General features: G+C 35.5%; 2 protein-coding genes across 2 annotated transcripts in view; one reads left to right on the top strand and one right to left on the bottom strand.

Annotated features, from left to right (window-relative positions):
• Positions 1 to 1,616: 1,616 nt before the first annotated feature.
• The window catches only part of ralgps1 (Ral GEF with PH domain and SH3 binding motif 1), a 148,224-nt gene continuing 126,924 nt past the window's right edge, over positions 1,617 to 22,916 (top strand). The window contains exons 1-5 of the mRNA XM_067393908.1: positions 1,617 to 1,774; positions 12,400 to 12,488; positions 13,521 to 13,654; positions 15,803 to 15,907; positions 20,159 to 20,209. Of these exons, the coding sequence (XP_067250009.1) occupies positions 13,598 to 13,654; positions 15,803 to 15,907; positions 20,159 to 20,209 (213 nt within the window). The 5' untranslated portion in view covers positions 1,617 to 1,774; positions 12,400 to 12,488; positions 13,521 to 13,597. The remainder of the gene's footprint in view (positions 1,775 to 12,399; positions 12,489 to 13,520; positions 13,655 to 15,802; positions 15,908 to 20,158; positions 20,210 to 22,916) is intronic.
• Positions 6,572 to 7,363, bottom strand: si:dkey-191c17.2 (uncharacterized protein LOC100005628 homolog). The gene has a single exon (XM_067393807.1). It carries the CDS (start codon positions 7,361 to 7,363, stop codon positions 6,572 to 6,574), a length of 792 nt encoding a protein of 263 aa, XP_067249908.1.

Below are 22,916 nucleotides of genomic sequence, written 5' to 3'. Positions count from 1 at the left end.
TTTCAATGATGCTGTACAATTTTTTATTATTATAATTTAGTTCAAAGTTTAATCTTTTTATGTTTGAATTTATTAATGTATGTGTTTTGCGAATAAATAATAATCAATATTTTTCAAAAGACCTGTGCAAATATCTCTAAATATATCACTCAAAATTCGTATGATGGAACTGTAATCAAATTATATTTGATTATTGTTCCTGAGGGGACATTTGTCATAGACTCCATGGGTTAAACTGATCTAGATGAACATGAAGGATCAGATGGATTACCAGCTGGTGGAGACAACATTGACCTAGTAGACCTTGATCAATCTGGTTAGAGCTGACAAACCAGCTGCCATTTCCCAAAATCCAGACTGACCATGGTCATCATAAGCTGCTTTGATTAAATTTTTTTAAGCAGGGAGATCTAATTCAAAGTCAAATCACGTTTACATGAACTTTACCTGAAATAAACATAAATTTAAAAGCAGTTCATATTAGCCTATATTTAAATGTGTAGCCTATAATTATCGCATCTTTTACATTGAAGGTTGTGCCTGAACTTACAACTAAGTCTTTTTATGATAGCAGTAACTGTAAAGTGACTATTGTAGGGTAATCATAATAGACTAATAATTAGTCTGTGCTTTTTTTTTTTTCTTTTCATTTTTAGTTTAGTGAATGTAACTTCTGCTTTAAAAAGCATTATTTTGTTTTTAGATTGTAGTGTCAAAACGTTAGAATGTAGACCTCAAGTAATTTGACCCCTTTTTTTGCACATAATATAACATAGACTACAAAGTTACATTCATGTTTGTTTTCATAGCCTTCAATATGAACATTGTTTGTAGGAAAATATTGGGCAGGATGTGAAATTTAATTTAATTTTTTTAAATTAAATACAGAATTTTATTTATTTTTTTATTTTTTTAGTTCAAATAGAAAAATAGTGAGATTATACATCGCCATTCAGCCCAAAAATAGAGATATGATTTTTTTTGGCCATATCGCCCAGCCCTATGACATGCATTGAATATTGAATATTCCATGTTTTAGATAAGCAGTAGTGATACATTACATCACATTATTTAACAGTAATGTTAAGCCTATTCTGCATTTCAAAAAAAAAAATGTTGTGCCCCCCAAAAATTTTAGCCCCAGCCGCCACTTGTGGTATTACAAAAACTTAAAGGCTGAATATATATATAAGTTACAAGGCTTATATGCTTGGCGCAGTAATAGCATATAAAACATCTAAAAACAACAACAATATCTCTATTTCTTAAAGTGAACAATAAAATAAATAAAAAATGTCACCCTGAACCCCTTTCCAGTCCACACATATTTCCAACGCAGAGTACACAAAACAAAGAGACATATGTTTTGACCTAATTAATGATTGGTTCGTCAATTATAGGAGGCGGACCCTGGCCTGGCGCCACACGATTGGTCAAACCGTCTGTCTATCAAACGCAGCACTTCCTGATGTCTATGCCCAGCTGTTGGCAAATGACCCGCATCTCCACCATCCGGCAGCATCGTGTCTACACAGGACAGCCTCAGTGTTTGTCATCATACCTGCTCAAAAGACGCTGCTTGCCATGACGACGTCAACGTATGGAGTAGAATAACTGAAATAGGCTTAGATAGTCCAGTGGATGAGAGTGAATCCTTTCAAATTGGATTTTTGTGTCCTTAAGGTCGTGCTGCAGTACAGAAACATAAGCTTTGCGTTGAGCGGCGCGTGCATCTCAACTGCGGACGAAGACAGTGGCGTATTTTCCTTGACAGGTGAGTTGTACTGTACGTGCCGTTGACTTCTGAATCTGTACAGGAGATGAAGCCCAAATGAAAACAGCAGCAGCAGCAGCAGGGATGGCGTTGCGTCACGGGGGGTCGTCTGCCTCACCCCAGCTGGGTACCACACTGTCAGTATGATGCATGACGCCATTACATCTAAAACAACTTGCTTATGCAGGATGCTCGGTATTTCTTTCAGTTGTTTTGAGTCCATTTTGCTGAAAAGATTCTGTTCTATTTGATGTCTTATTATGCAAACTGGAGGATGGAGATTTTTTTTGTGGTGGATCAATATTCAGAATTATGTTCTGCCATTTGTACCTGCTCTGTGATATTTTTAAAACAACCATTATAATGAAATAGAGGTTACTTTCCTTTAAAAAAAAATGAGAATCATAACAATACAGTAACTGTCATTATGAACCAACCGACCTACTCTGTTTGTTTATGTGGCTGATGCTTTAACCCAGAGAGACTACCTTGACTTTGGAAAGCACCTGTGTTTACAGTAGTTGTACTTTCACTTTGCCATTATGGAAAGTGCTGGGAGTCCAATGTACATATTGTAATTGTTGATGTAGGTACAGTGCCCTCCACAAATATTGGCACCCTTAGTAAATATGAGCAAGTGTGGCTGTGAAAATAAATCTGCATTGTTTATCCTTTTGATCTTTCATTAAAAAAAAATCACAAAATTCTAACCTTTCATTTAAGTAAAACAATTGAAAGTAGGGGGAAACTCACATTATGAAATAAATGTTTTTCTCTAGTTCACGTTTGCCACAGTTATTGGCACCCAATTATTGCAATGTCTCTTTCCCAAGATAACAGCTCTGAGTCTTCTTCTATAATGCCTGATGAGTTTGAAGAACACCTGACAAGAGATCAGAGGCTATTCCTTCATACAGAATCTCTCCAGATCCTTCAGATTCCAGCTCCATGTTGGTGCTTCTTCTCTTCAGTTCACTCCACTCATTTTCTTTAGGGTTCAGGTCAGGGAACTGGGATGGCCATGGCAGAAGCTTAATTTTGTGCTCAGTGACACATTTTTGTGTTGGTTTTGATGTTTGTTTTGGATCATTGTCCTGATGGAAGATCCAACCAGCAACCACAGCCCATTATTGGATTTCTAGCAGAAGCGGTCAGGTTTTGTTTTTTTATCTGTTGGTATTTGATAGAATCCATGATACCATGTATCTGAACAAGATGTCCAGGACCTCCAGCAGAAACATAGGTCCACAACATTAAAGATCCAGCAGTATATTTAACTGTGGGCATGGGGTAATTTTTATCCCTGTTTGCACCAAACCCATCTGGTGGGTTTGCGGCCAAAAAGCTCTTTTTTAGTTTCATCTGATCTGACCATATCCGGTCCCGTTTGAAGTTCCAGTCTTGTCTGACAACTGAATATGCTGGAGATTGTTTCTTTAAACCCTCCCAAACAACTTTTGGTGATGTAGGTGCTGTTTGATAATTTTTTTTAGGCTTTCTGAGATTCAAGACTCAACTAATCTCTGCAATTATCCAGCTGTGTTCCTTGGAGAGTCTTTGGCCACTCAGTCTTCCTTCCTCACCGCACATTAGGACAATTTAAGCCGCGCACACACTTAACGATTGTAAGGCCGATTATGTAAATTGATACTTATGACTGATCGCGCTCAAACGCGTCCAGTCAGAGCCAGTTGCGTTCAGTCTTTTAATTTTTAAAAGACCCCCACTTTTAATTGTAGCCTATTACTTCAATGAAAGGTTAGAATTTCGTGAATTTTTTTGAATGAAAGATCAAAAGGATAAACAATGCAGATTTATTTATTTACAGCCACCTTTGCTCATACTGTATTTACTAATGGGGTGTTCATACCAGACGCACCTTGCACGATATTCGTGCATAGTTGGACGCATGAATGTTTCGAGTTTTCTCGCTTCATTTGCGCGTGAAATTCACTTCACAACAGACGCAAATTCGTGTCATGAGAGGGGCTCTCCTCTCCTTTAAATATGTGTCCCAGACTCTTCCACTTTTTTCTGCACACTTCCTCTGAATAAACACAACTCGTCAGTGGGAAAGTTATAAAATACGGTGAATAAGCTCAATTTGCTGGCTTTAGCTAGCTTGTAGTCTCAATATGTAAATACGTATACTTTCTTCCAAGCAAGATCCTTTTTATTCCTGTTTCTATAAAAGTATGAAGATTTTGCGGATTTCTGCCTCCGCTTGCTACGCCGTAATCATGTCACTACTAGAGCAAGCTCCTGGTTGATTAACGTGGCGCGAATTTTCGCCAAAGTTCAGATTTTTCAACTTGCGCGTCAAACGCCTGAAACGCTCAATTCGCGCGAATCGCGCCGCAGGATGTCTATTCGCATCTTTGCATTGACATAACATGTAACACATTTACACGTGCACACACACCGGCCCATTTTCCAAAAGAGGATGGAGCTTTAACAGCTCATGCTTGTGGCGCTTCGGTTGCTCAACAACAACAAAGCTGGAGAATCTCACGCAGCCAAAATGAGTAACGGGGAAATGGGTGTTAACCGCCAGTAACGGTGTTCAGCCTTACATTGTTCAAATCGGAGTCGGACACTGATGGAGAGACTCAGGAAGAAGTTAACATATAGAATAAATCTGGACATTTCTGAATGGTTAGTGGATAAATTTATGTAGCTGCTGTGGAGTTGATTCAACTCATCGACTAGCATGTGCCGTCATGTTAATTTTTTGTGCTAATCCAGTGTTGAATTGTGAAGCTGTCCAGTGTAAAATGACACCATGGCAAGCAACAACACTCTACTACAACAACTCTTCAAAAGCAGCCCAACTTGGCCTCACCCCCTTTGTTGCGTGTTCTTTGGGCCAGAGTTTATGTAAATTTTAGGGTTAGTGATGTCACTAACCCATGAAGAAGCTTGTTGTAATCCCTACCAACCTTTTATTGTAGTCCTTAAACAGCAAATTATTTAAAAGAAACTATCTCCCTTTGCATTGCAGATGTTGTTTATGCTCAAACAGCAACATTGCACACTAATTAAAGTTAAAAAAGTAAAATCATAATCAACCAACCATTTAATAACATTGACAGTGTGATCTTTTTAACAAATAGTGGTGTGACTGTGTTGTGTAATTTACCAGTGAAGTTTATTTAGCTCAGCTACAGTATCTCAAATCAACATATACCCTAGATGTTCTTTCTTATCCTCCTCATTATGTTTCTTCAGTTGCTGTGTATTGCTCCCGTATTAAATGTTTGGAGTTGATGGCAAACCTTCAAGTCTGTGCTAGTGAAGCCAGAGAATCTGCTATTCTGTATTGTGTTGTTTTGTTGTTTGTTACGCCTCCATGAAATCTGCTGTCTACTGCAAGTGCTGATGAGAAAATCTGTTATTGTTTCAGAAGCAACCCATGTTTTCTGTTTGTTTTAGCCCTTCGAGTTTTTGTGTAGCTTGACTGGTAGAGCACGACACTAGTATTGATAAGGTCATGTGTTCAATTCCATGAGAACACTGATACTGATCGAATGTTTACCTTGAATGCACTTTAAGTCACTTTAGATAAAAGCCCCTGTCACATGAAACAAATGTATTATATTGTTGAGAGATTCATACTTTGTACAATACTGCAGGTCCTCTGGAGTCAGGGAAAAGAAACACTGCCAATTTTGAACATGTCGGACATCCAATGTGGCAGATTGTTGCCTGCAGACTGCTCTGCCCTCATGTGTATAATATAAAATATGAACACATTAGAGCTCTTTCTGTTGCCATAGAAACTATAGATGTCTCAGCAGCAGGTACTTCAGCTGAAACTGTCTCTTAGATGAAACAGGGTAAAATCACACCTGTGAGTCTTTAGGAAATAATATTGTTTCCAAGAACAATTTCATTTGTTTTAATATGTTTTTCTAAGATGGTTATTTCAGCTATTTTGAGTAGCTTTTTTATGTGTTTTAGTGACCTAATACAGAATAATGCAGATGATGAAGTTGAAAACACCTTACAGCCATCATCTGACGCATGGTTATTTGTTTGTATCGCAATTATTTGATATTGTAATAATTGTACAGTTTAAATTTCAATCACATTTTGCTATACAAATAAGTGAAATTTAAATTTATTAAGACATTTATTAAGACATTGCATTAATAAATATTGTGTCTCCTTTTCCGGTGTGGTAGGAAGAAGCAGAAAAGTCATAATTATTATATTATATTAGAATTATATTGTAATTATTTGTATGGCAGTCATCCACACAGAATTCAGGCTCATGACAAGCCTAGCTATATATTAATATTAGTTATTGCAATAACAGTGAATACTTGTATTTATTATTAATCTTGGTTAATATTGTATACTAATACATTTTTCAGGTTGTATAAATTGACATTATGAATAAACAGACAATTTAACCATGAACAATAGTGTAATTATGAATTACATTAACAAATTATATTATATTATATATGAAGTTTATTATATAGATCAATATAAAACATATAGCTATAGAATATTTAATCACACACACACACACACACACACACACACACACACACACACACACACACACACACACACATATATACACATACGTGTATAGATAGATAGATAGATAGATGTAAAAAAAAAAAAAAAAAAAATGTTGGCCTGGTCATTATAAGATCACTGTGGTAACCCTTTACAATATTTAGGTAAGTTAGTATAACTTACTTAAAATTATCTTTTTGCCGATTTTATTGATTCAAAAGTAAAAACAAGACAGATAATGTATGAATAGATGTCAACATGACCACTTCAGGCTTCAACAATAGTTCGTAATAATCTTGCCTTTGGTTTTAAGCCTAGTTCTTTGCACAGTCGGTCCATCTTTTCCAGCTCACTGCTTATGCTGAGCACATGAGCATTCATCATCAAAAATGCAGAAGGAGTTTCAGTGGGAATTCTGTAGTTTCTCTCCACCACCAGTGAGAAGCCACCAGGCAGAGAGTACTTCACTGTGCTGGTCCTAGTCCAGCTTTCATACATCTGGATCTGGGCCATTTTCAAGAAGTTCTTCATGGTCATGCTTTGAATTTTATTGTGGGTCAGAGGGAGTTGGAGACACTTTGAGAGATGCAACATGATGGCGTGCGGGTCACTTAGTTCTGTGTATATTGGAGATGTATCCGAGGATGTTCTCTGAATTTGGCTTTTGCACATTGTCTTTTCAGGATGCTCATTGTTTGATGTTTCTATAAAGCCAGTACCTGTTGCTGATCTTTCTTTAGGTGATGAAATTAATATTTTGCTTTTCTTTTCTTCAAAATGTTCAACTTCTGACTTCTTGTTGTCGTCTGATTGAGCGTGATTAAGCTCTTGTTCTTCTGCCAGGATCAGTCCCCACTGGCCATTATGCTGATTCAACCAGGTCTGTGTAGAAGCCAGTTGGAAGCTGTCAGTATCGTAGTAGTACTCTACGTCTAAGGTTTCCCCCACACAGTGGACACCCATTTCCCTGAGGTGTTCCTCTGTCTGCTCTCCCAGCTCATACTCTATCTTCACTGGAACCTGCATGGTGTCTTCACACACTTTAATGTTTTCATTCATTGTGTTTAGAAACATCTGTTTGAATTGAGAATTTGGGTTTTAGCTTTTATTAGTGCATGCAAAATCTGGACATTTTTTCTCATACTGGCTTGCAAAATAATTGCAAATTAGATGATGTATGTGAAAAACAGCAGTCAAATTCAGTTACCCAGAGGGATAATTCGAGAGAATTAAACAGCATATGAATTAAATGTCTAAGATAAACTAATATAAAACAGTCTAGAAATTAAACAGCAACTCAGAAAAAAATATATATCATTCACTGTATAACAGATTATTCTTGCTCTAGTGATTTTAATGTAAAACATGTAGTGTGTTCTTGATTCTGAAATGCGGTATTGAGTGATGAAAAACTGTATTTGACCGTTAATCTAATCTAATAATTGGGATAGTACAATTTCAACTCATGTCAATATTTCATTTTTGGGATATATTTTTAAGTTCAGATGAGTAAATTTAAGCTTGCTTTTTTTTTTTTTTTTTTTTTTCGAAATGATCCCCCCTTCAGGGTGAAACAAGACCCCTTTACTTCATAGTACTTAAGTACATACATAATACATAAGTACATAATACTTTATTTAGTGATAATGACTGACATTTTTATACATTATCCTTTACGTAACTGAAGCAACATTTAAGTATATATTCAAGACAAATCTTGTGTTAGTAAATTCTGTTTATTGTATCAAGAAAGTTACCTTACCTGCAGGGCAGTACAAACAACAATCCAAAATGTTTTGTAGGTTATTGTTTAGCTGGTGTTATCTTATTATTGTTGTGTTGTAGTTACAGTCTGTGTCTATGGTTACTGTGGTAAGATGCATTGAAAGTAACAACTCTAATTTCTTTTCATCAAAGAATCATGCAAAAATGTATTGTGGTTTCCATAAGAATATTAAGCAGCACAACTGTTTTTAACATTGATAATAACAAGAATAATAAGAAATGTTTTTGAGCACCAAATCAGTATATTAGAATGATTTCTGAAGGATCATGTGACACTGAATACTGGAGTAATGATGCTGAAAATTCAGCTTTACAATCACAAAAATAAACTACATTTTAAAATATAATCAGAATCAAAATGAGCTATACTGCCAAGTATGTTTGCACACACAACAAATTTGTTTTGCTGACAGAGAAGCTTCCAGTACACAGAGACATCAAAAGAACACAGATACAGGGCTCCAGACAAAAACATTCACTAAGGAGCCACTGGCTCCTATATGGGAAAAAAACAGGCAACACATTTTTTTTTAAGAGCCACACAACAATGAACTTAAAATTTTAAATCACTTACTTTTAGTCATCCTGTTGTTTATATATGTCCCCTTTACAGTTTCAGCTTTTTCATCTTGTGACTTTTCTGAGAAATGAACATCACTATTTTCACTTTTAGTTAATATTTTGAATCCGATTAGATTTTTATATTTTCTGCTTTCATTTTAAGTTTTAATTTTTGTTTTTAGTTTTATTTTGTTGTTTTTAAACATGTTTGTTTAGTTTGTATACATTTTTATTTTAGTATTAACATTTATTTAAAGCAATAAAAAAATGTTTTTTAATGGTTTTAGTTAACTATAATAACCCTGATGCTAGTAAAATCTTTATAATGAATATGTGTCAAATAATGTTCTTAGTCCTTCCTTCCTGAAGCTACAACAGTTTACTTTGAATCAAACGAAAATAAATTTAAATATTGGGAAATAAATATATAAATATATTACATTTGATTTGTGTAGCCAAATAACAAACAGGGGCAATTAGTATACATACTGCTTGACTTTGATTACTTTGAAATACAACGGGACTCTTATTTTGAAATGTCTGTGCTTTACTTTTGCTGCTCATTCAAGTTCAGATGAGGATTAAAAAATTACGTTACTACAGCAGTTTACAACACAATCTCAATATATAAATAATATAAAGTAAACATTGTGATAATTGATCAGCATTAGTTCATAAGCAATCGGTTAACAAATGTGCGCTAATCATTGAATGCGAGCTGCTCTGAAGAACGCGCAACAGCGCAATCTTTTGACTTTAAAACATGCAGCGCCGCTCACATTTATTTAATGAAATTAATAATAATCACATTAGGGAGTATCGCGATTTATTTTTCCATCCACAAAATATAAAATGATCGTTTATACTCTTTTTATACTGTTTAAGGCACTGAAGACTTTTAATTATCTTAAGTTTATCAGATGAGCACGAGCGGAATAATGAAAGTGATTAGCATGATTGATATTCAAAACGGTAAGCACACGCTGCATTGTGTGTATCCGCAGTCTGTAGATCCGGTTTCCCCTTTTGAATGACGAATATAGACGAATTTATATGAAGGAACAGGCAGTTGTCAGAAGCAGAACGGTGTGTTCAAATGCAGCTGGCAAAAATACTCTTATTTTGAAATGTCTGCGCTTTACTTTTGCTGCTCATTCAAGTTCAAGTTCAAAAATATCACTCGCAAATTAATATTTTTAGTCGCAAATGCGACCGTTTTAGGCGTATTGCACATAGTTATCAGCACAGTGGGGAGAACATTTAACTGTTTACAAGATAGATTGCCTGGGGAAAGAAACTTTGCTCTGTTTCAAATGTTCAGAGAGAAGGTGGCTTGGATGTGAGGGATCCAGAGTATTTTTCAGGCCCCTTTTCTCATTCTGGATGTACTGTATACAGTTCCTGGAGGGTGGGCAGTGGAACATCTGTATTCCTCTCAGCAGTCCGAACTGTCCTCTGTTATCTTGTGATGTCTGCTTTTGTAGCTGAGTGTAACCAGACAGTTATTGAAGTGCAAGGACAGACTCAATGACGGCTGAGTAGATCTGCATCAGCAGCGCCTGTAGCAAGTTGAACTTCCTCAGCTGGTGAAGGAAGTACATCCTCTGATGGGCCTTTTTCACAATGGATTCAATGTGATTGTCCCACTTTAGGTCCTGAGAGATGGTAGAGCCCAGGAACCTGAATGACTTCACTGCTGCCACAGTACTGTTCATAATCTAGTGCAGGAGTAGGGAACGTTGATCCTGGAGGGCCACTGTCCTCCAGACTTTAGCTCCAACCCTGAAAAAAACACTCACCTGCCTGTAACTTTAGTTAGCTTCAGGCGTGTTTAATTAGAGTTGGAGCTAAACTCTGCAGGACAATGGCCCTCCAGGATCAACGTTCCCCACCCTTGATCTAGTGTCATCTAGTGACATGACGTGGAAGCTAAGTCTGGCAACCCATACTCAGAATTTGTCCCCTTTATTTAACCCATTAAAGGTGCCCTAGATTCAAAAATTGAATTTACCTCGGCATAGTTCAATAACAAGAGTTCAGTACATGGAAAAAACATACAGTGAGTCTCAAACTCCATTGTTTCCTCCTTCTTATATAAATCTCATTCGTTTAAAAGACCTCCGAAGAACAGGCGAATCTCAACATAACACTGACTGTTACTTAACAGTCGGGATCATTAATATGTATGACCCCAATATTTGCATATGCCAGCCCATGTTCCCAACATTATGAAAGGCATTAGACAAGGGCAGAACGTCTGGATGAGCACAGCTGAATCAACAGACTAGGTAAGCAAGCAACGACAATAGCAAAAAATGGCAGATGGAGCAATAATAACTGACATGATGAGTGATAACATGATATGTTTAGTGATATTTGTAAACTGTCTTTCTAAATGTTTCGTTAGCATGTTGCTAATGTCCTGTTAAATGTGGTTAAAGTTACCATCGTTTCTTACTGTATTCACGGAGACAAGAGCCATCACTATTTTCATTATTAAACACTTGCAGTCTGTATAATTCATAAACACAACTTCATTCTTTATAAATCTCTCCAACAGTGTAGCATTATCCGTTAGCCACGGAGCACAGCCTCAAACTCATTCAGAATCAATGTAAACATCCAAATAACTGCATGACGAACACTTTGTAAAGATCCATTTTGAGGGTTATATTAGCTGTTTGAACTTTTTTTATGTTGTTTAAGGCAAGCGCAAGCTCTTGGGGCGTGGAACACGAGATTTAAAGGGCCACACACCCTGAATCGGCTCATTTCTAATTATGCCCCAAAATAGGCAGTTAAAAAAATGAATTAAAAAAAAATCTATGGGGTATTTTGAGCTGAAACTTCACAGACACATTCAAGGGACACCTTAGACTTATATTACATCTTTAAAAAAAAGTTCTAGGGCACCTTTAAGGGCACCTCAGTCATGGGTATTGAGGGTGGAAGAGAGCTGTTCATTCACTCCCCCACCTACATTTTCCTGCCGGTATTGAGAATGGAACCCAGAACCTTCAGGTTACCAGTCTGAGTCTCTAACCAGTAGGCCACGACTACCCCCATTGGTGAGTGGGCAGAGTGCTGGGGGGTTTCTCCAGAAGTCCACTATCATCTCCACTGTTTTGAGTGTGTTCAGCTCCAGGTTGGTCAGCTCCATTCCTGTAGGCATCTTCTTTGGCCTGATGAAGCTGACTTGAGTTTCACTGTGAACCATGGTTTGCAGTTAATGAAAAGCGCTTATAGATCGGGATGACATATATTAATATAGAAAATAGTTATTTTGAATTGTAATAATATTTCATAATTTTACTGTTTTTATGGTATTTTTGATGAAAAAAATGAATCCTTGGAGAGCATAGGAGACTTCTTTCAAAAACATTGAGAAATGTCTATTTAATGCCATTAGGCATTCACATTCAAGCCATGTGCACAAATACAGGCAAATAAACAAATGCAGCCTAAAACATGAGTGTTAACAGTATTGACTGAATTCTTCACACTCGATTACGCTAGTTAAATGCTGCTGCTCTCAGGTAAACAGCAAGTGTATCTACGCTTCTGGCTGGTGTATTTAACTGACACTATAGTACATTTTATCCATGTTTGCAATTGTGTAATAAGTCAGGAAGAAAAAAAAAACTTGATGCCTCACAATTTGTATGAAACTGGGGAAGCCAACCTTGATGATTTGCCAAAGGTATTTGTATTTTATTCATAAGTCGTCCTGTTATCTCTCTTTCTTTCAGTATTACTAAAGAACTGGCGATTGGGATGGCCTTCACCAACACTACCATGCAGATATTAACCATGTGAAAGATCTGGCAAAACAAAATGGGTATGAATATAGTATTATTTTACCAGTTAGTTGTTTTGAAACTAAACGGTCATGAAAAACCTACATGTTTGGTACAAAAAAATTGATAACATTATAAGTACATTTTAGGAAAAATAAAAAATGTATGATATCATGACCCCTTAAAAAACTTGATTTTGCTTAATTTATTATTAATATTATTTTGTTGCTTGATTATCATTAATTAAACCATTCAAGTGCGATAAGATGCAAAATCAAACAAACAACAACAACAACAAAAATTATGTGAAGTGGCCCTCTGTGAACAAACACCCGAAACACATGCACAGAAAAGCCGCTTCAGACAGCGCGCCAGTACCCCATTGAGTTCTCTTTCGATCTTGAATGGACAAAAACATCCGCATGTCTATTTAGTCTATACATCATGTTGTTAATTTAGCATATTGCTGGCCCTATGCAGTTTTTGGTAACATTTATACATTTAAAAACATTTTTAAAGAATAGATTTGTTTATTTTTGTACAGTAAGCAATTTTGGTAAAATGTTTGGTGGCCATTTAATATCAAATTGAAAATCTGGATTCTGAAGCACAACCAGTTTAGATCCACTGTATTTGAAATATGCAATGTATGCAAAAATGTATAGATATTCCTTCTGTTACCCATGCACTTTAATTCTGGACTGCATTTGGCCATCAGACTGTAACATTACATCCAATAGCACATAGGAGAGCAGCTGTGCAGGGTCTTTTCATGATATGGCTATGGTATGGATATGGCTATTTGAACAAGAAATGGCTGCTGAGTGAATGTAGGGCAGATACAGTAGTCATGTTGAGGGGAGAGAGGCTGCATTTGTGGTGACGTCCTCCCTCTTCTGGCTATATTATGCATTGCTCCTCAGAGTGAGTAGTTCCCTAATAGAGTAATACTGTGTTAAATCATAAGTTGTATTTAATAGACTTAGTTAAACACAATCAGAATCTTTCCAAATAGCCAAGTACACTTAGTTGTGCATACAATAAGGTGAAATATGTCTGCATATGTCTTCCAGGGATGGCTGAGAGGTCGTGTGTGGCGGTGAGCAGCTGAGGTCGGCTGTGATCTGGATCTTCTCTTCTGACTGAGAGCATGTACAGGAGGAATGGACTTCCTGCCAGCGTCAGCATCACCTCCCGCCACACACAGGTACTTAAACACATCCCATTTGTTTACGAAAGAGTTAAACTATGACAACATCTGTCCTGTTATTTATGACAGGGCCTGCTTTCTTGATTTATCTAAACTTTTTGACCTGGTGACCTTTTTTACATAGCTGTTATATATAGTTTTATCTCTTTTATTCCATTTAATTTAGTCTTTTTGCCAGTATCAATATCAGAAAGATTGGTAAATAAGCCAGTCAGTAAACTGAACATTAAACTGTGCATAATGGATTATAAATTAGAGATTTATTGCAGATGATCACTACAGCCTCACGGTGCATGTGATTGTTCTACACTGAGTGGGGGCGCTGTTGAGTCTGAGTGTTGTGTACAGCGCCTAGGTTAGATGACATGATATTGGCTTGCTAAGGGAAATCAGATCCGTGAAGCCAAAGGTTATTCTGCACTGGGACGGGGGCATACTAAAATAATTTTTAACAGCATTTTCAAATTGATCTAGCCCAAATGAATCTGCCAATTAGGAGTTTAATTTGCAGTTGTGATGCATATTTCCTCTTTTTTTCTTAGTAAAACTGTACTATTGTGAAATATTATTACAATTTAAAATAAATGTTATCTATTTAATTATATTTTAAAATGTACTTTGTTCCTGTGATGGCAAAGATGATTTTTTTTTACCAATCATTACTCTAGTGTCACATGATTCTAATATGCTGATTATTAATATTTTTGTGGAAACGGTGATTCATTTTTTTTCCTCAGGATTCTTTGATGAATAGAATGTTCAAAAGAACAGCATTTATTTCCAATAAAAATATTTTGTAACATACTTTTCAGTATAATTTTTAATTGTCACTTAAAGGGTTAGATCACCCAAAAATGAAAATAATGTCATTTATTACTCAGCTTCATGCCGTTCCACACCCGTAAGACCTTCATTCTTCTTCAGAACCAAATTAAGACTCCGTGAGGCCTGCATAGGGAGCAATGATATTTCCTCTCTCAAGATCCATTAATGTACTAAAAACATATTTAAATCAGTTGATGTGAGTACATTGGTTCAATATTAATATTATAAAGCGACAAGAATAATTTTGGTGCACCAAAAAAACAAAATAAGGACTTATATAGTGATGGCCGATTTCAAAACACTGCTTCAGGAAGCTTCGGAGCGTTATGAATCTTTTGTATCGAATCAGCGGTTCAGAGCATTTCAGCAGTTTGGCGGTTTGACACGCAATCCGAATCGTGATTCGACACAAAAGATTCATAATGCTCCGAAGCTTCCTGAAGCAGTGTTTTGAAATTGGTCAGAAGTCGTTTATTTATTTATTTATTTTTTTGCCACACCAAAAATATTCTCGTCACTTTATAATATTAATATTGAACCACTGTACTCACATGAACTGATTTAAATATGTTTTTAGTACATTAATGGATCTTGAGAGAGGAAATATCATTGCTGGCTAAGGAGGCCTCAATGAGCCATCGGATTTCAACAAAAATATCTCAATTTGTGTTCTGAAGATCAACGAAGGTCTTACGGGTGTAGAACGGAGTAATAAATAACATTATTTTCATTTTTGGGTGAACTAACCTTTTTAATGTTTCTTTTCAATTTACTTAAAAAAATCTTACTGACTACAAACTTTTGAATGGTAGTGGACACCGTTAATAGTAACAAAATCTTCCAGCAGTAAAGGGTGCACACAGAACAGATAAAGCACTGAGAAGATAAAACTGAGATTTTACATCAGTACGGATATTACACTGGATGGAATGGGGAAACTTCAAAGGGGATCTGTCAGGATAATTTTCTGAGGAGAAATCATTCTTTTCATAATGACTGCATCTTTCCTTCTCAAGCCTTTGTTATGTGGTCTATTTTTGTCTGGCTTTAATTATAATATAGACTGAATTGGCTCATGGCCTTTTAATAAAATGATGTGGTTGCATTCTTATTGACTTCTACCATCTGGGCTGGATAATCAAATGGAATAAAGTCATTTGAATGGACAATAATAATTAAACTGATTAAATGTCCACAGGAAGAGTGCAACTGGCCATGACTCCTTGTCCATATGGATTTTATAGGTGTATGAAATATTATCCCTGATAATATGTCAAGTTTTTCTATCCCTTTCTACCTGTGTTCCTCCTGTGTTTGCAGGACAGCAGTAGTTCCGAGTCCCTGGATGGACGGAGCTTGGACTCTGCTAAGAGCTTTGACGCGGTGGTGTTTGACATGCTCAAAGTGACACCCGAGGAGTTTGCTGTAAGTTTATAAATACTCTAGTTTGTACTTGGTCTTATTAGAAAAACATGACTATGCATACACTCTAAAAAATGCTGGGTTAAAAACAACCCAAGTTGGGTTAAATATGGACAAACCCAGTGATTGGGTTGTTTTGACCCAGCGGTTGGGTTAAATGTTTGCCCAATGTGCTGGGTAGTTTTATTTAACTCAACTATTGTTTAAAAATGACTATATGGCTGGCTTAAAATGAGCACAAAATATGTTGGAAATTAATAATCAGACACATAATCAAAACAACCCAATCGCTGGGTTTGTCCATTTTTAACCCAACTTGGGTTGTTTTTAACCCAGCTTTTTTTAGAGTGTACTCAGACCTGCCAACCTGTATGCATTTTGCATAGCAGGTACGCATTTTGACCTCAAAGTACGCTGGTATGATTTGTCACTCTGAACTACGCAAAAACCTGGTGACTCCCCTGTGCACGCGCAGTATTCAAATCAAGCAACAGCAAAAGAATTCGACCAATCGTAGCGCTGGGTTCATTCCCCAAATAGCAAGCGGGGATTATTGACAAATGCGTAAGGCCTATCATTAAAAAGAGACTGCAAATCGACAGCAACTCAAAATCCCGCACGCTCGATCTCCCTTCCACTCCCGCTGTCTGACTGATTCCTCAAGCGAGGACAGTACAGTAGTCACGGTACTCCTTAAGGTAAATGGGTATAAAATGCTCAATTAATGCTGAACAGTAAATCTTAATAAAATTTAAATTGCCATATGGCTTAGTGATTATGAATGTGCTGTGGTTTGTGGATGACTGACAAGCGCAAGTCTGGAGAAACAGGCGTTTATTTATTAATTCTCAGTGTTGAGATACGTAGCCTACATGTGTTGAGTTATTGTGCTAATAATAACTACAGTACCTAATTATTTTACATATTTATCTTGTATGAAAACTAGTGTGTTAGTTACTTATGGATTTAAAAGTACCGTTGTCTCAGTACAAATACAAATGCACACACACAGAGATTGAAGATCATTGTACAATGAAAATTGACACGCAAAGTTTAAAATTGGTTCTTGCCTGGTTTTTTTGTTTGTTTGTTTTTTTTTTGTCAAAATGTCAGAAAGCATTTTGTATTATCCATCCTCCCTGTTTTTAAAATTCGTTAAATGAAATCCCTTAACACAACCCCTCGTTATATGTTGGACTCGGGTAACTTATACTTGATATTCTTGAATAATCTATTTGTTTTGGTCTTATTTGTCCTGTCTATTCATTGTCAACAAAAAATGTTTGTATTGGCTAATGTTTATTCAAAGACAGCACGTCACAAATATGAACCCTGTGGGATTTAGTATAATTTGGATATTAGAATAATAAATTAAGTATTTTAAATGAATCACATGTACACACAAAAACACAATCATGTTTTCGAAGGGATTTTTAATTTTAGTTGACTATTACAAAAGCTCAGTTTAATTGACTTTCGGGTTAGTTGTAGCGCACATCCCTATGTAAATACTTGAAATTGCAAAAATATATATATATATATATATATATATATATATATATATATATATTAAATAATTACACGCGATTCACTTGTGGTTGTCAGTTTGTATAAGAACACATTATGCAAAGCAGTATTAATCATGAATAAAAAAAATGGTTTTGAGCAGAGGCTTTGAAATATTCGTCAAATTTTTTAATTGGGTCAAATTAAACAGTTAACTTTAACAGTCAAAATTAGACTTTTGAAGATAGGTGTGTGTGTGTGTTGCATTCTCAAAATTTAAAAAAATATATATGACCCTCCCCATCCCATCACACTGGTACTCAATACAATTTTCCAAGGTTGGCAGGTCTGCATACTTACTTTTTTCTTAATATAAAATATGTTGCTGCAGGTATAAATTGCTGCAGTTTCTATGTGAAATTACCTCTAGGGGTGCTGCAAGCCCTACAGATTTTACTCCCATTGACACAGATACAGAAAGGAAGTTTATCACTTAATAAAAAACCTAAACTTCAGTCTGTTTCCTCACACAAAGCTTATGTTCAGTGTCTTTTGAGGTTGAATGTTGATATAAAACTAAACTTACAATCCAGGTAGGAGATGGTTTGAGTTTAGGTTTGTAGGAAAACAACAGATTATGTGGTTGATTTTAACACTAGTTAAATATAAGTTAATATTTTAACTTTATTAAAGCCTCATCTGTATTGGGAAAAAAAAAAATAATAATAATTTTAATGCCACACAGTGAGGGTTTGACATGGAAAATGGAGTGATTTGAAACTAGGTTAACTTTTTTTATTAATATTATTATTATTATTTATTTATTTTTAATGTTTGCGTCACTGTTTTATGAAAAAAGTAAGTTAAGCAAAATGTTCTCAGACTTTAGTAGCATTTATTATCAGATCATTGCTCACAATTCATGTCAATTCCATCTCTGACTTTAACACTAGAAGTCCCAGAGAGCAGCCATTTGGCTTTTCTACCTATAAAACCCGCAGGACAGCCGATGGGCTGGAAGGCTTTAGGCTAATATCCTTAATCAGCTGTGAACAGTTGCTTTTGTTATGTAAACAATGTGGGGCCATGCTGAGCCACTTCAAGGAAACTTGTGTTTCACTTTGCCATCTTAGGGAGAAATCAACACACATGTTTTTTTTTCCTTTGTTGCTGAGATCTATTGATAAAAATAGTACAAAATAAAATAAAGAAATCAACCATTTGTACACATATTTACAAATAATGTTAAAAAGCGAGTGAGTACATTCCAGCAATCACTCACAATCCTGGCACTGCCTGGCAATATATTATAAATACATTTTGTATATATTCATTATATATTAGTCTTATATTTGAAATACATCATAAGTCCATTTTTAAAAGTGTTTGAAAGATGGGTTCAAGCGTACTACAAGTGGTAACTAAATACATTTTTCTATACAGAGATAGTATGTTAAAAGCACATTTTAGTTCAAATTCATGGTGTCTCAAAATAGCACAGTTGAGTATACTTAGATGTTCTTAAGATTATCTTAAGAAGTACTAAAGAAGAGCTTTTAGTATATTAAGTACAAAATAAGTGCACGGAAATAGAGCACTGTACATTATGGAAGTGTAAAAGTGTACTAAAATAAAGTGTATTTTACTGCACTTTTTTTCACCTGGGTAGACACTCCAACACTTTCCGTTTGGATTAAGATTATTTTTATTACCACATTGGCAGATATTGATCATTTTACTTAAGTAAAATGCACTTAATTTAGATCCCCCCAGGAAACAAGACTAAATATCATATATAATTTTCTCATATAGAAAATCCATCTTGATTTAAGATTTTTTTTTTTTTTTTTTTACATTTACTTGAAATAGGATAAAAAACTACTTCGTATGAAAAGCATTTTTGCAGTGTGAATGAGTGAGTTAACTTTTTAAACATCACTTGCACTCCCTCATTTCAGGGTTAACATACTCAGAGTTTTCACTTAACCTCCTTTCTGAAACCGGCCCATGGTCAATCAAGTTCTCTGCTTTTAGCAGCCCTCCCTCCCCCACACATACAAACAAGCCACCAGCAACCATTCACACACACACCCAACCCCCAGATTGCTCAGGTAATGACCATATTTACACATGAATTGATGCTAATGATAGCCAAAAGACTAGCCAGTTAGCATCCACTTGGCTAAAGGAGGGTTACAAATCTCTGGGACTTCTAGTGTTAAGTGCACAATGGCCTAGTTATTAAATTTCAACTTTCCATCTCATAAATATAATATGTTAGCTCAAGTCAAGTATTTAATTACTCTATATTTGCTATGGCTCTTTTCATATTTATAGAAAGCCACTGTGCTCTATTAAAGGTGAATTATGTAACTTTTTACGTAACATTACGTAACATTCACATGAGATAAAGACTTGCATGTAAACACAAATTACTTGCTGCACCTTTTAAGTGCTCTGCAAATATATCAATGTAATATTTCATCCAAAAATTATTTACTTTTTCCCATACACTGAAAGCAAATGGTGACCACGGCTGACAATGGTATCCATCTGCTTTTACTGTATGGAAAAGAGCAGCCTCGACATTCTGCTAAACATCTCATTTTGTATTCTACAAAAAAGAAAGAAACTCATATAGGCTTTGAACAACTTGAGGTTATTAAATTATGAAAGAATTTTTATATTTGAGTGAGATATCCTTTTTGAATTTGTTGTCAGTTTAACATTGTAGCTTTTATTTTGCAGAGTCAGATCACTTTGATGGATGCTCCTGTATTCAAAGCGATACAGCCTGAGGTGAGACCGATATCCATGGCAACTAAATACACATCCTCTATGTTTATCAAGCCACATGAGCCCCACAGCTGTGAACTGATCTCATGTGCTCTCTGGTGCTACAGATTAGTGTGACGTGGCACTATAGCAGTGCATTAATGACACACACACACACACACACACACACAGAGACCACAGTACCCACAGAATCCAGCTCCACATTCTTCCATTACTTTAACCAGAGCTTATCCTCTGCAGTTACAGAACCCTCAGTACTTTCCTTAATTAATATTTTATGTGAAGACGACAATGGAAAGGCACTCATAACAGATATGATCGATTTGGACCAGGATCAGTGAGAAGTTTTTCCACAGATAATGAAAACTTTACAGTTTACTGCAGGTTTTGTGTAGAACGTTTTCAGCAGCTGTGGCTCGTCTGTAAGGGCAGGTGGGGCAGTGACCCACCAAAACATTCATCCAAAACATAGACCTCTATATAAACCTAATATATCTATAAATTGTAAATGTGTTCAGCATTCTGTAACACATATTCTCGGATTTTCTAGACTATTTTAATTTGTAAAGTGATCAGGATATATTAAAATTTAGTGTATTGCTTCAGCAGGCATGCATAATAATACTAAGCAGGGCAGCGGGTGCCTGAGCCCTTCCCAGTTCTATAGTGCCCCACAATTTTCCACTGTAAATCTGTGGTGAGAAATGGAACTGCAGAAATGGAACTGAATAGTTCACCCAAAAATGAAAATTCATTTATGATCCGATGCTTCCTGAAGCAGTGTTTTGAAATCGGCCATCACTAAATAAGTCGTTATTTGGTTTTTTTGGCCCACCAAAAATATTTTTTTTCACTTTATAATATAATGTATAACAAATTTTCAGGCGATAAATGCTCTTCTCAACCAGGGGTCTGGGAACCACTAGGGGGCCTCTGGAAATTTTCAAGGGGGCTGCAGGATGACATATTCAAATAATACATTACTATTAATACAGGTTGTTATTATTAACTTAAAATAATCGAATTGAATTAAAATATTTAAAATCAAGAAATCATATTATTATTATTTTTTTTATAAAAACATTGAATTAAACTGGAAACTAATTTCATCACATGGTCAAAGACAAATTAATTGTGGAAGGTCATATAAAAAGACTACATAACATGAACATTTTGAAAATACTTACTTACATTTTAGGGTTTATATGAGTATGGTGAGAAAACAGTATCCCCATTCTATCATGAAGAAATATTAGCCAGGCTTCTTCTAGGTCTCTGCAGTGCAGACAGTCTACCCAGTGATGGTGTAATGCTTGAGCAGTGAATTGTTTGGCAGTCTGTTTGGCAATTAGTCTTACCCAAGCTACTTTTCTTAACATGAAGTCTGGAATCATTTGGTTTCCATTCATGGTCACCTTGGTGTGAATCTCTGGTCTTTTTCAGAGAAATAGGCCAATGAGTCAGGATTGTGTAAACTTTATCCAGAGTATGAATTAGCATAAGTGATGTGACTGTTAAAGTACATCTACATCATCTCTGTAAGTCAGTGTGAATTTGAGTTCTCTAGTTGGAATCATTTCTCACTTACAGCCACAGACATTCCAGAGTAGATCCATTAATAAAGACCATGGGATTATTGTTATTTATTGTTTTTCCACATACAGTAGCTGCATTAATACTGTGTGGTTGATTCTGGTAAACCCAGCCACTGGTTTGGTGTGTTGAGAATTTGGATTTCTTGAGTAGGAGACAAAATAGGGCCAGAAACTTCAATGCTTAATCAAAATCAGATTTATTTATTTTTTAATGTTAAAATATTTAAGTATACTCTACCGATCTAAGGTTTAGGATCAGTAAAACAATTTTTGGAAGAAATGAATACTTTTATTCATCAGGGATACATTGATCAAAGGTGAAAGAATCCTTAAAAAATGTTTTGACATTGATAATAATAAGAAATGTTTCTTCAGCACCAAATCAGCATATTAGAACGATTTCTGTTCGATCATGTGACACTGAAGACTGGAGTATTTCAACGTTGCCATCACAGGAAAACAATCACACAATAAATGCAAAAGTCGAGATAAAATGTTGAGAATAAACTCGTTAAATTATGAGAAAAAAGTCATTAAATTACGAATTTGTTCTCATCATTTAACGACTTTTTTCTCGTAATTTAATGACTTTATTCTCAACATTTTATCTCGACTTTTTTCTCGAATTTGTTCTCAAAATGTAACAAGTTTTTTCTCGAAATTTAACAACTTTAATCTCGAGATGGTTTTATTTATTTTTTTATTATTGCTTGACCCTAATCCTCTTCTGTACAAATGAAACTGTCACTCAGTAGTTTATTACTATTTTGAGACCATGTGCCGGTTTGTAGTTTTTGAACAACAGAGAAAAATAATTGTTTGGGATTTTTTGAGATTTTGGTAGCAAGGTTTAAAGCTTGAAAAATGTGACAAAATAATACAATTCAGAAAATGAATTGAGATCTTTTTTATTTACTTGTATTTCCAGCATGCTGCTTAGGTGTCACAATTTTTACAAATGTTCCCTTTTTTGTAATGAGGAAAATTATGCAATAACAGTATTGGCCACTGTTTTTGTTGTTCTTCCTATATCATCTAAAAATCTTCTAAATTAAAGGATATGGCCTTCAAACTGCACAAAAAGCAGTTAGAAGGGCCTAACTGCTTTTTGTGCA

This window comes from Chanodichthys erythropterus, chromosome 9 (assembly GCF_024489055.1).
Source record: "Chanodichthys erythropterus isolate Z2021 chromosome 9, ASM2448905v1, whole genome shotgun sequence".
NCBI classification, from domain to species: domain Eukaryota; kingdom Metazoa; phylum Chordata; class Actinopteri; order Cypriniformes; family Xenocyprididae; genus Chanodichthys; species Chanodichthys erythropterus.
The sequence above is the reverse complement of the archived record's forward strand: the minus strand, read 5'-3'. Positions and strand labels throughout refer to the sequence as shown.

Bases quoted from the DNA above. Each gene is read 5' to 3' on its own strand.
- si:dkey-191c17.2 (XM_067393807.1), bottom strand. From the start codon at position 7,363: ATGAATGAAAACATTAAAGTGTGTGAAGACACCATGCAGGTTCCAGTG.